General features: G+C 41.1%; 1 protein-coding gene across 6 annotated transcripts in view; it reads right to left on the minus strand.

Annotated features, from left to right (window-relative positions):
• LOC141745444 (VPS10 domain-containing receptor SorCS1-like) overlaps positions 1-12,994 on the minus strand; it is a 306,057-nt gene that overhangs the window by 48,118 nt on the left and 244,945 nt on the right. For all 6 annotated transcript variants that reach the window (XM_074593201.1, XM_074593202.1, XM_074593199.1 and 3 more), the window contains exons 11-16: positions 10,535-10,637; positions 9,990-10,066; positions 8,687-8,778; positions 7,539-7,646; positions 6,398-6,515; positions 4,506-4,636 (exon numbers count right to left, since the gene is read on the minus strand). In XM_074593201.1, the coding sequence (XP_074449302.1) occupies positions 4,506-4,636; positions 6,398-6,515; positions 7,539-7,646; positions 8,687-8,778; positions 9,990-10,066; positions 10,535-10,637 (629 nt within the window). The remainder of the gene's footprint in view (positions 1-4,505; positions 4,637-6,397; positions 6,516-7,538; positions 7,647-8,686; positions 8,779-9,989; positions 10,067-10,534; positions 10,638-12,994) is intronic.

The following is a 12,994-nucleotide window of genomic DNA, read 5'->3' on the forward strand; positions in this document are numbered from 1 at the left end:
TCACCTTAAAGTCAGCTGAGCCAGAAACTGAAAATGCTACTTGTGGTTTCGTATGCTGTGCTTTGCAAACTTTTCCAACATTAAATGGGGTGGAATGAAGGTATAGCTGTGATTATAGTCACCTTTGTTTTGCAGTTTCCAAAGCCCTCGTGGAAAAAAGTAACTGCGGCCGCAGCCATGGAAAACTCTTACCACCTTTTTATGCGTTTAATACCATCGCCTAATATTGAACTATGATGCAAATGTAGATTTGTGTTAAAGGGAAGCTGTGCTTGCTTCCCAGTTCTACAAGATCCGACATGGGATTTCTCTCAGAGAAGGATGGATTCAGTTGCAGTTTGAATTATGGATCTATGAAGGCATATTATTATAATCGCATCACAGTATTTGGAGTCAAGCTATACCAGCTTATGTTAATAGGGAACCTAAAATCCCCAGAATCTTTCCAGTAAATCCATGCCTGGTAGATATCTAGGCCCCTAAAGATGCAGAGATGCACTGTAGACTTTGCACAGTGAATATGCATTTTCCACAGGAATTCAAAATGAACTAAAAATTCATTCAAAATTACTATTCGTTAGCTAACCAAGCCTACCTTAATGATAAAACAAAGTTAGTTAACCTAAGGGTGCAAACGTATGTGTATTTCAGAACTGGCACTTGCATGATCGTCTGAACTGAGGAGTGGCAACACACAAAGCCAACAGAGTCTAATCACGTTCAGTATCTGCCTTCTGCCTCCCTGCGGTTCCCCATGGTGCCTGACCCTGAAGCTTTAGTGTAAGAACTAAGCCTAGCAGGCAGGGCTGTAATTTAAGTGCCAGACAATAAAAAAAGAGCTACCCAGACCCTTGCTGATATCATCAGTGGAAGAAATAGACCTGATTCTCAATCGCACTAAGGCTCCTTTGTGCCTCTCTGGCTATCCAAAGTCACTAGCACCAGTATCAACAGGCTCATACTTCCCACGAAGGTGTGAGATACGGGAATACTGATAGAAGAAGCCCTCAGTATTAATGACAGTGAGTTCAGACGGACAGTGAGACACTTAACTCAAAGTTTCTAATAAAGGATCTGGGAGACAGGTAGCTGAAGGATGAACACCACCAAAGATTTCCGTCTGCGTCTAGGAGGTGTTTCTACTGAAGAGATATTGCTGTAATAATCCTCAAACAGCAGGAAGGAACACAGTGTAAGGAAACCGGGTAAATTAATGCTTTAATAACACGCAAGTAACAGTGTCATCCATTTACCCAAATCAATTAAATGAAGAAGGACAATCTCGTTTCTAGGCCGTTGCTAGGACAGATTTGCCGAGGGCTTCTGCACAGTTCCACTCGCCCCTATTCCTGAAGCGCGATTGCCCTCTGGCTGCGAGCCTCAGCCCCTGCACGGAGCACACACAGCTGCCACTTCAGCCCCGGCCCCAGCTAGTTTTGGTTCCAGCCCATGATAAGGGATGTCTACTGCCAGAAGAGTTCAGGTTCCCAAGGCTAGAGGAACTACAGTCATTTCTAATGTCACTCAGTTTTGTTGCTGTGTAATACAATAAACAAATGTGCCCTTTTCTCTGAGAAAGAACTTCCATGGGCTGAATACAGACTCGAAATGAACCTGGAGTTCTATGATATTATCAGGAGAAAAAAACTTTATAAAATCTTTGTGTGTTGTATAATTGGCATTTTTTCCCCAAACTGATAAAAAGGCACTCGCAGATTAACAGCAATAACACTTTTTTTTTTTCACTTTACCTGACCACACAGATATATTTTTTTACTCCAAGCTCTGACAAGCTTAGATAATAAAATTTTCTCCACACAAATTCAGTGTTTAAACAGCAAAGAAAGTCCTACTCTGACTGGGGCAGGGATGGTTGTCCCCTTTAATTCTGTGTACAAGCCTGGGTTCTGTAACCGTTGACGTTAATATAAAAAGCCACCCAGTTTATTTCAAGATTGCAAAATCAAGTGCAGTCAGCTAAGGGGTTTCTCCCTGCCTGGGGGATACATGTCCCCTTCAATCTCCCTCAATTAAAAGCCCTGACCAGTGAAAAGAGAAATAGAGAACTTAAAAGCACTGCTGAAATGCCATGAATGAGGATGATGGAAGTGCTGCTTCTTTTCGCAGGAAGGACCTCACAGAGGACACCCTTCCACAGCAAGAATTCATTCACCGATTTTCCTCTAAATGCCTCTTTGGACCAACTTCTGCAGGGTGCATCGGCCGTGCAGAGTCCAGCCAGGCAGGCACCGAATGCTACAGCGCAGCAGCAGCTTTGCCTTTCTTAGCACAATAAAACCAGGCTGAGAAATAAAGTAGAGGCAGCAGAATTGCTTTTTTCTTACCATCTCTTTTCTCCTTCCTTGATAAACCTCTGTCTCCCGTTCCCTATGGCTTTTCTGTCCTTCTCTGGCAAATCTATGTAAATCTATCCTGACTGCATTAAGTAGATAAATAAGTGATGAATATTGCTGGTAAATATTTCTGAACTCAATGCTTAAAGCAATGTTTTCGTCTTTTTTCCTCAGAGGTGGTGGGGAAGGAAGGTGAAATGGATAAAGTAAAAATCCAGATCTGAGGACTGTAGGAATAACAAGAGCTCAGAGAGGATTGGAGGGGATCACAACAGTCTGCTCTAAACCAAAACTGGTTCCATCAGAAGGAGGAAGGCCCTCCTAGGTCAGCAAGGCTTTCTGTCAGTCAGCTCATGCAGTATTTTTAAGGGTATTTTTCTTCAGCCTACTTTTAACAAGATGACTTTCACAAAATCCTAATTCTGCCTCTTCCACCAGATTTGAGGGGTCTTGTTGGTGAGCATGAACTCTGATCATCTGTCCTACATCCCCAACCATCCAAGGTTTCTCTTCGAAATTCTCTTACAACCCAGCAGACCTTTTGGAGAAAGTTTCCTCAACGTGAATGTAAAAGAAATAAAAGCATGTTTCCCCCAGCAAATGTCATTGTGGTGCATTCCGTATCTAGCAGCAAAGTTTTGTAATAGCAAACCACACAATCGATTTTAATGAAATAAAAACGTACATTCTCAGAGAAAGAGATGTTCTGGAAGGAAACCATATTTTTATCAGAAGTGTTTCCTGACTGTGTGTCCCTTAGGAGTGTAAGGGGTTTAACCACTAACAGACTGACCATGAGTCAATCCCATCAGTTATTTTCTGGAGCCTGGGCATGAGCTTGCACTCCTTTGTACTGCACACTCTATGAGAGGGTCAAAATCTTCAGGGAATTTCTTTTCTATTCATGTTTTTTTCTGGTTGGCTGCTATCCTTTTTACATTACTAGAGATAACATTAAATGGTTGAAATCCAGGACCTTTGGGCACCTAAATGATGAACTATACAGAGAACTCATGTATCTTCTCCCTAAGAAAGAACTCACCAGAAGATAAGGAAATAATCAGGACATCATATTCAGAGAATCAGTGCCCAAGTATGCTCATAATTGTTATGGTTTGGTGCAAGAGGATTTACTTTTTTAGACACATGGAAAAGCCTCCTGTGATTCTGTGATTTTATATTGAAAAATCGACATAGCTATATTTATGGGAGGGTGAGAAGGGAAACACCGTAAATTTCCACAGTCCTAGAGTGAACTCATATAGCAAGAAACAAAATATTTATGAGATGAACCCCTTCAGGTTGCATATTACTGATTCTGGGTTTAATTAATAACATGGCATAGATCTAGCTGGTGAGGCACAAAGGGCACAAAGGCACTGACAAAGAGCCACCATTTCTCTCTTCTGAGATGCTCAGGACTGTCTCAGACTTGGAGAAAACAGGTGATAGAGAGATTTCAATAACGCGGTTCCCTGCCTTTTTTTTGTGCAAATTGCTGTGAGTCAGCAGGAATCTTGAAATGAAACTAGAAGCTGAACATTTTATCACGCCATTCATAACTCACCAGTGGACTCTATTTCCCGTAGCATAAAGCAGAAGTGAAAAGGCTTCAGAAGATTAACCCAAATCATAAAAGGTAATGTCTGCTGGATACTATAAAAATGATGGTCCAGATATAACAAATGATCCAGGAATTCCCTAGATACTTGATTTCCAGAAGCTGATGGCCTACTTTACATATGCATATATTTACTTTTACACATATATACTTATATATGTGTGTGTGTGTATGTATGAAGAATTTATTTTATTTTTTACACACACTGTATATATGTCTTACATACTACTTTCACAGCCACTCCTCGTCATTGCTGAGTTTAGATGTGCTAAATGAACCTTTTATCTCAACGCTGCACAGGGCTCAGATGCAACCTGGAAACTGGTCTGTTCAGCATCAATTATGTGGGAGTCTTAGCAAATTACAGATATTCCACCTTTCCTTTTTTTGGATGTACCTGCACTATCAGGGAGCAATCTATTTGTCCACTTACACATTTTTAATTTCTACTCTCTGCAATCCTACAGCCTCTCTAGTGAGCTCTGCATTGGTGTGGTAGAGAGCGCACAGGTTTTGTGCCCATTGCTCACCAGTCAAAGTCTGCCTCTGTGCACACGCATGGCTCCGAGGTCATAGCCCCAGCGTATTTTCCTTGCATGCATTTCTTCTCTGACTTGCGCTTCCTGTAGATCCTTTTTGCTCCCATGATGCAAGCTTCTCCCTGGAAACAAAACCGAAAATATCTTTCTCTGACACCCATCAGGCTATTTGTATCACCCAGTTTTTCCAAGCTTGTGCAATGGGAGCTGTGACTCAAGGGGAAGAGGATGGGAAGTCAAATGCCATGTCAGTACGCTGTAGCTAATTAAAGCTATTGAAGCTTTAACTGAAACTAAAACAGCTTTTCCAATACACGCTAAGAAATGATTTGAGGTTACTTATGTACCTGATTCAATTCTGAATTCGTTCGAAAGCCAATGAGCAATTGATCCAGGCCCATTTCTCATGTATAGATTAGGTTTCACAGCAACTGAAAACACAGTCTGATCCTTCTGCAACCTGAGACAGAGAGGTCTATTCTTTGGTCTGATCTGTTTGGCAATAATTTTGTTCAGTAGAAACTGGTGATATATGTATATGTAAATACTTTCCATGGAGTTCAGATTTTACAGGGTTTGTCTTGTTACGTGGATGCCGAAACTTTCTTGTCTTTTCAATCCTATCTCCCAGCACCCTGCTAAATATTTCTATCTCGGGAACAAGGCTCAGCCTTGTAATCTCAATGGAAAGCAAATCAAAAGGCAAGAGTCCATATCAGTCTTCCTAAAAATAGTTTTGCAAGCTCCAAAGCCAATATCCTTAAAGATAAACTGCAAAATCCTTGGCATTTTTGCTTATGCAAGCACAAGAAAGTAAAGAACAAAATACAGTGGGGTCTCACTTGTTACCTTTTATGCTGTTAAAATCACTGGAGGAAAGAGAAACTTTTGATGGCTTTGATTTGCCTACGAAACGGGAAGGCCCGAATGGCAACTGGTGTAAAATGCTGTGCCTCCTTGAATTTCAAGGAAGCTGTACTGATTTTCAACATCTAAAGATCTAAGTCATAACCGGTATTTTTAGTGTGGAGTTGTGCCTTGTGTGAGCAGCTAGTCTGAGTCAAGCTACTTTCATTTCATATTCATTATTAAATTCTTCCCCAGCAAGATACATACAGAAAGACAACCTTTGATGATATAAATGGGTGTTTCGCTTTAGACTTCAGTGGAGCCTCTGGTGTTTATATAACCACAGAATTTGGGCCATATTTTATTCTAACCTGATATAACACAGGCTGTTGTGTCAAACTTGGCGGAGCTGGGAAGTTGCCCCAGGGCAGGTGCAGGCACTGTGCCGAGCACGTTACCTTGCTGGGCACTTAAGCAATGGTTCCAGGATGCAAGGGACAGGGCGTGAGGGCCCAACGAACCGGCGAATAAAGTGCCTGTCTGCCACAGCAGAAGTACCACTGAGAGAGACAGAACAAGGATGAAACCAAGTGAGTAAGAAACGAGGCTAAGAGGGCAGGAATTTGGAGAAGCAAGTGTGAAAGCAACTAGAAGGGTCTTAAGATACTGGCTCTGACGACATAGAAGGATGGAGGAAGAGAAAGGAGGTAAGGGTGGGGAAATTGGATGGGACATATAAGAGTGGAGGAGTTTAGGCCTCTCTGAGTGGCAGTGCTTCTGCCATTGTTGCATTCTTCAACTGTAGATAAGTCTGAGCTAATTGCCTGCACAGAGAATGAAATCCAAAAGGCAGTTGTTCATCCTTCAGGGCACACAGAGTGCAATCTGAGGCCACCGCACCTACGTAACAAACCAGACCCATTCAGTAAGGGACAATCTGATACACTAACAGGAAAAGACATTGGATCATGCTGATCTTTAACTGTAGGACCATTAGCTACTTCAGGTCATATCCTAGCCTCCTTGCTTCTTACCTGGCTATGGAGTTGCCAAGGCCTGTAGTCCTCTTCTGCACACCTCCGATCAAAAATGGACTTGTAGTCTACTTTCACCAGCTGCCACTCTGAGCGGTGGCTGAAATGTCCAAACACTCTACAGAATATAACAGAAAGAGCATACAGTAAGAGTTAGCACCAGATGGAGTCTGGTAGTTAGAGGTACAGGCACCGATGAATTTCCAACAGAGATTAATTACTTTGGGAATGCCAGTCCTACTGATTTTCACTTGACTGACATATTGAAAGTGAAACTTAGGTTGCTAAATATCTACAACCCTCTTAAAAATTGCATGTAACTTTTATTCTGTGGATCAAGATCCTTCCACTTACATCAGTCCCCAAAATGACTATACAGAGAAGATTTTTGACATAGGGCTGGAGACAGTTATACCTATAGGAGTTTGATATCTCAATTATAAGCTTTGGGAATCCGTTGCACACAAATTAATATCAGAACCTGAGGAGAACATCCTTCATACATGTCTATTAACTCAGGTTAGTTTCCAAGCCACATGTTCTGTTTATTACAGGTCAGCCCATTTTTTACAGACAGAAACTGAGTTTTCCTCCTGTTTTTGCAAATCTGATCTCAGGTAAAATGTCACAGTTTCTGGCAGGATGAAGCCAGATTTATGCACCATGCAGAACTCAGCATAACACACTGAAACTAATCATAATTTTTCATGAGTCAGCCTCCAGGCAACATTTTGTCTTTCATTTTTATAAAAGAACGTCTTCATTTTTCTGTGTCTCAGTTAAGAAAAAAAGAAAGTAGCAGCAAAAACACTGTTATAAAAATACCCCACTATTTTTCTTTCAAATATTCATCTGTCAAGAGTAACTCTGCTTTAAATAACATTCAATTTGAGGAGTCAGGTTTCATGCTGATAAGCTAAGTGATAATGTTTTTGCAACTTGCAAGGACCCATGTTGTCATTCCCTCAATCATATCACAAATAAACATTAATGATTTAGCAACAGAAAACTGCATACTCCTGGCTTCAGACAGTACCTGGTTTGGTCCCCAACCAGAAATGTTATTACGTTACAAACAACCATTGTAAGATATTTCTGGTGCAGTGCCCATCAACAGTAGCATGATGGCATGCTCACTTACGTCATGATGAGAGTTTCCTCTCCAGGTTCCCCTAAAACTCCATCTACAAACAGTGGGAGGGATGTGAAACTGTACTTGCTCCAAGATCTCCCTTCATCAAAACTTAACCTAGTGGAAAAAGCAGAGTTAGAGTCTTCTATCCTTATTCTCCTCCTACGTTACTTGAGGAGACTCTCTAGTCTACTACAGCTGCTATGGAGAAGTGGGAAGCAGCTTCTGTTCTTGGATACTGCATTTTTCGTCCTTTAAATAACTATTCTTTTGGGGAAGCATCGTAAATCAGAACATTGATCAAGCTTGTTTGGCATCATACCACTGACCCATGGCCAATACTTAAGTGGTAGAAACTAATAAAGTTATGTTAGTGATTGATGCTCTAAGGGCAAAATATAGCCTAGCATTTTTTAAAAATAAACAACGGATTTTAAGCATCTTATTTTTGGGTCCTCAACATAAGACATTTTAAGGAGGTTAGATCTCTAGAGCACCAAGAGCTTTGCCTCTTCTGACCAGCAGTCTTGCCTGTGGTGGGTCTAAGTGAAAACTTGGAACCACTCACTCATCACTTCTTAAGACTTGGGTCTGTGCGTTTCAGATATTCATGTGACACTGACTGTCATATCAATGCCTGTGGAAGTCCATCATGCAAGGACATGGAAGTAAATTATGAAAAACAGCACAAAACTGTATTCTAGCTTCCACACGAACCCAAGAGTGCTAACTAGCGGGGACACGTTTGCCTAATTGGCTATATAACCCTGATTCTATTCAACAAAATTCTAGTTCATAAGTGCTGCCTACCACATAGAAGACAATTTAACTAATGATTTTGAAAATAAAGAGTACTTTGGTAACAAAGCCATAATCCAGATTTGTATTACATAAATAACCAAACTCAAGAAGCAAAGTTGTGGTAAACCAGGAAAGTTATGGAGTTACATTGACAGTATCTCTGACCTGGCCAAGCTGAAACTATGTAAGCTGGAATTCCCAGGATTTCTTAGCTTTACCTGAGCTAATGTTTGGCGGTATCTTAACTGATATTTTCTAGATTGTAGCTACAGAAAACGCTGGATGCAGCCTAATTGCCTACTTCTTGGTATCTGAAAAGAGGGACAGCAGGCATTTACCACAAACGGAGTCATTACCAGAGATGTCTGATAGGCAGAGATGTGTGTTTCATGGCGACCAGTACTCCACCTTGATCCAGGTACAGAACACTGTGCTCTTCCTCAAAGATCTGGCGGGGGGGGGGGGGAAAGCAGCATATATTTAAATCTAATTTCCTTACTATGAAGAAAACATCATAGTTCTTTAAGATCACAATCATGACAGAGGACAGGTATGTGCTAAGGAAGTTATGGAGCAGAGGAAGACGGTCTGTATAGAGATAGTTCCTGAGTTTTCTTTTTATTGCTTAGGTTTTGTTTACTTTTCCCTGGTTTTCCAGGTCTTTGGAAAATGCATTCTGTCTCTGCTTGACTGAAAGTTAGAAACATGAACTTTTGCAAAGATCAACAACTTTCCTCCTTTCGATGACAGATTTTTGTTTAAAGAAGAACTTCATGTGTTTGCATGTATTTGGCCCTATCTCACATAAGTGATGTAGACAGACAAATGAGGGCTGGACAAACATTGTAAAATAATTAGATTCTTGGAATATCAAATATTTAAAAAGATTTTCTTTTCCCGTGTCTTTTTTGTACTAGTTTTCTGCAAACATCTGTTCTCCAGCTTATATAGCAGCATTTGTCAGTCTGGGAAAGTCACTCTCTCTCTCCATGACTTGATATCCCATCCAGAAAATCGGAATACTAGAACTTCCTGTCCTGAGGATAAACATATTAAAAGGTAGCGATGCTTTGTTAACGGGTGGGATTCCACTAAATATTATGAATTTTATTTAACTTAATCATCCAGTCTCTTTCCATAATTAATGAATAGGCAGCTTCGGAACAGGATGAACTAAATTCTGTCGTCTTCTCCATTAGTTTAAGAGCAAGGCAAAATAATCCGCTTACATGGACACTGAACTTTGGACAACTCCGGTGAAATGAGTCCCACATAGAGTGAGGGAATCTCAGGAAAGTATAATCATGGACAGAGAAAAATGGTTTGATCGGTACAAGGGATGTACAACAGTAAAAAGAAACACATTCTCTCCCCCTAGTGTTCATATTTTAATCTGTTCTCTTTGCTACAGGGTTAAACTGAAGTCAAACTGCGTGTAGAATTATAAAAATAATTTTCTGTTATATGAAACCTAACAACATATTCAGTCTTTTTATTTGAGCATCTCTCTACCTCTCAGAAGGGAAGTCTACCCTTTTGTAAAGATTGGCAAAAAGCTACTCTGAACTAAAAGAAACAAAAATTAAGTATCAGTTTGAATCTACTTTTATGACAATTTCCTATGATTATTACTTAAACCTGTGATTCTGTGTTATTTACCTGTCTCCAAGTGTTCCCAGCATCAGAAGAAACAAACATGCTGATGTCATTGTCTGATAGTTCAGTGCCTATATTACCTGTAAGATGAGCATTGATTAGTGATGCAACACTCCAGTAGAGTTAGCAAATCAGGGGAGTAAAAATATTTATTTACCTTCTGCAATTACAGAACTTCTACTTTTAGGAAGAGAAAGAGGGTGAAGAAGGGAAGGGAAAGACTTTCATTTTGATGAAAATATATATAAAAGATACAATCCATACAGCTCTACAAACCTCCATATGTAAGCGAAATGCCCTGATTTGAATCTTATGTTCCTGGGAGTATAGGACTAGGAGCGACCTCCTTGGTCTTGAGGGCCAGTTTCCATAAAAACATATGACAAGTTGAAGGTCCATAAGGACTTCCATTTGATAGCCTCCCATCCTTCCCACTACTGGTGGTGTGACACCCCAGAAGCCGCTCAACATCCTCCACACCCACCACAAATTCAAGATCTTGTCAGTGTTTGCACATTGTACACAGGCAAACTTAAAATGTTTCATACCTGAAGCTACAATAATACTGGGGGCAGTGTCTCGGCTGGCGATGTTTCCTGAGGTATAGGGATTATCTGAGACCTTCAGGTGAAGATGAAGGGAGCAATAGGGCTATGGAGAAAGGGGAAATAAAAGTAAAAAGCAGACACAACATCAAATGCATGCTCCTATTTCTACAGGCTTAGAAATATATAATGTCTTTCTGTATTACTTCCTAATCACTGCACTCAGCCACCCGTAGAAAGACACAGCCACTGTCCTGCTTCTGTTGCAAGAGCTTTGCTATCATTTCTGAATGCAACCCATTCCCACTGGGAAACTCATTCACTAGGCTGAAACCGTCTCACAAGGACAAGATCTTTGAAGCTGTACCCACAAAGGAGGCAACCAGGCTTGCAAGGGCAGGTTACTGGTAAGGACTACCTAGCTCCCCTGGCTCCTAGCTCTCTTGAGAAGCAAGCGAGGCTGCAGATATGATGAAGTGACTCTCAGAGCAGTAGTGCCCAAGCTGTCTCTACAATAAGAAGCAATATAGCCTTATCGGTGTGGTGCTGAGTCACCACTAATTAGCCCCAAGAAACAACTTAATTAGGACAGAGTCGTACCATTTCTTGACTCTGAGTATTTTTGACACATGACTCTGTTCTGCATTGCTCTAAGAAGAAATACCAGGACTGGAAAGTGTTAGTTTAAAAGTTGCTTAAAACAATGCTTCATCGCCCCATCTGGATGTGACCTTTGAGATTTCCATACAAATACATCCATGGGAACCTCACCTATTTGTTATTGATTTTGCATCTCAGCTACTGAGATAAGACAGGAATGGTACAGAATAAATCAGCTGGGCAAGAAGGTAAGACAGCCAGCCAGATTTCCAAAGTTGCCGTTACAATTCCCTTGTAGTAATTGCCATTACAATTCCCCAAACCTGTAGCGTGATAATTTCTGCCAATTTCTGATAATTTTTGCCTTCTCTTGGATTTTCAGTATTTTTTTCTTCCAAACCTCATGAAGAGCCCTTCATGAAACACGCTAAGTGAAGGGAGGTGGAAAAATACTAGCAAGAAAACCTGAAGCAAACTGCCCCAACTGAGGGGGGCATCACACAGGAATACAAGTACAGCAAAGCCCATGCTTCAGCTTGCACAGCTCTAAGACGAGCAGAACAGGCTATGCAGAAGGACCTTCAGGCTCTAAGAAGGCAGGTCTTTCTGTCTAATATCAGCTGCCTAAAGACTAATTCTCTAAAGTTTTGTAGGCTTCCTCTGCAGGAAACCTAGTCCCATAGGTCACCAGAGGAAGACCACTGATCCACCCCATCTCAAAGTAGTTGTCTATGACTCTGAAATGAAAATCTCCCTGTGGAAAATGGCAGGGGGTTTTGGCAAAGGTGAATGAGGGTGGTGCGGAGGGATGGGTGCTCTCACTTACATGAGACAGGAAAAGGGGACACAGGGTGGTGCAGAAGGGAACACGACCTGCCAAGTGGAATGTACTGAGCAGCCTAACTCTAGCTGACAGCCTTGCAAGGGCAGCCGCTGGAGCAGCCCGGGGGCGCAGGGAGGGAGTGGAAACCAAATCGAGCTGACATGCATGCAGGCAGTGGAAAAGCATTGCAAGAGCATGAATTCTTTCCTTTTACATTTTTATACGTTGTGAAAAGACTAAATACAGAACATATTTTTAAAACTACCGTACTCCAAGCCCGCTTCAGCATTTTGAAGACAGTAGCTAATGGCAGCAACTCAGCCAGTTCCCCACTCTGACAGAGACTAGACCTCGTTAGATTCAAATCTTTGTGCTATCAGAGCTTTTCTTTCAAATTTGTCTCATTTCACAGACATAGTACACAGAAATGGAATATATATCTCAAATATTAAAAGCCAGGTCACCTGTCTAAGCAGAGAGATGGTATTTTTAGTGGCATGACTTCTTATTAGTTGGAGTGCAGTAATGTTTACAGTCTCTAGTGACATTTGGGTATGGTGCAAAAACCAACGTCTCCACTTCAACCAAACACGTAAAGTTATTGCCCATGGCCATCTCATGTCCTTACTGTGGCAGCATTCTCTTCTCCATCCCTGATGTACACTTTCTCCACCTGTATCCTTGTATAGTTCATTGACAGATATTTTTCCAGACTGGTTTGTCTTACGTCATACTGTTGGTCCCTTTGTGTTCCTCCTCTAGCTCCCACAGCTTAACTCATATACAGACACCTCAGCTTTGTTTTTTATAACTTCCATCAATTCTCTTTATCCTTCTTCTTGTTACCAACATGCTACTGAGATCATTATTATAATCAGAATCACCAGTTTTGGGTTTCCCTATCATTACCTAGTACACAGATATGCTAAGTAGAAATCAAGGGACAGACAACCACTGCCACAGATCATTTATAACCTAGGCAGAAGATAAAGCACGAGTAACATAGCCCATTGCTCTGCTCACTGAGATCGTTCCTCCAA

The sequence above is a fragment of the Larus michahellis genome, chromosome 6 (genome assembly GCF_964199755.1).
Source record: "Larus michahellis chromosome 6, bLarMic1.1, whole genome shotgun sequence".
NCBI classification, from domain to species: Eukaryota; Metazoa; Chordata; class Aves; order Charadriiformes; family Laridae; genus Larus; species Larus michahellis.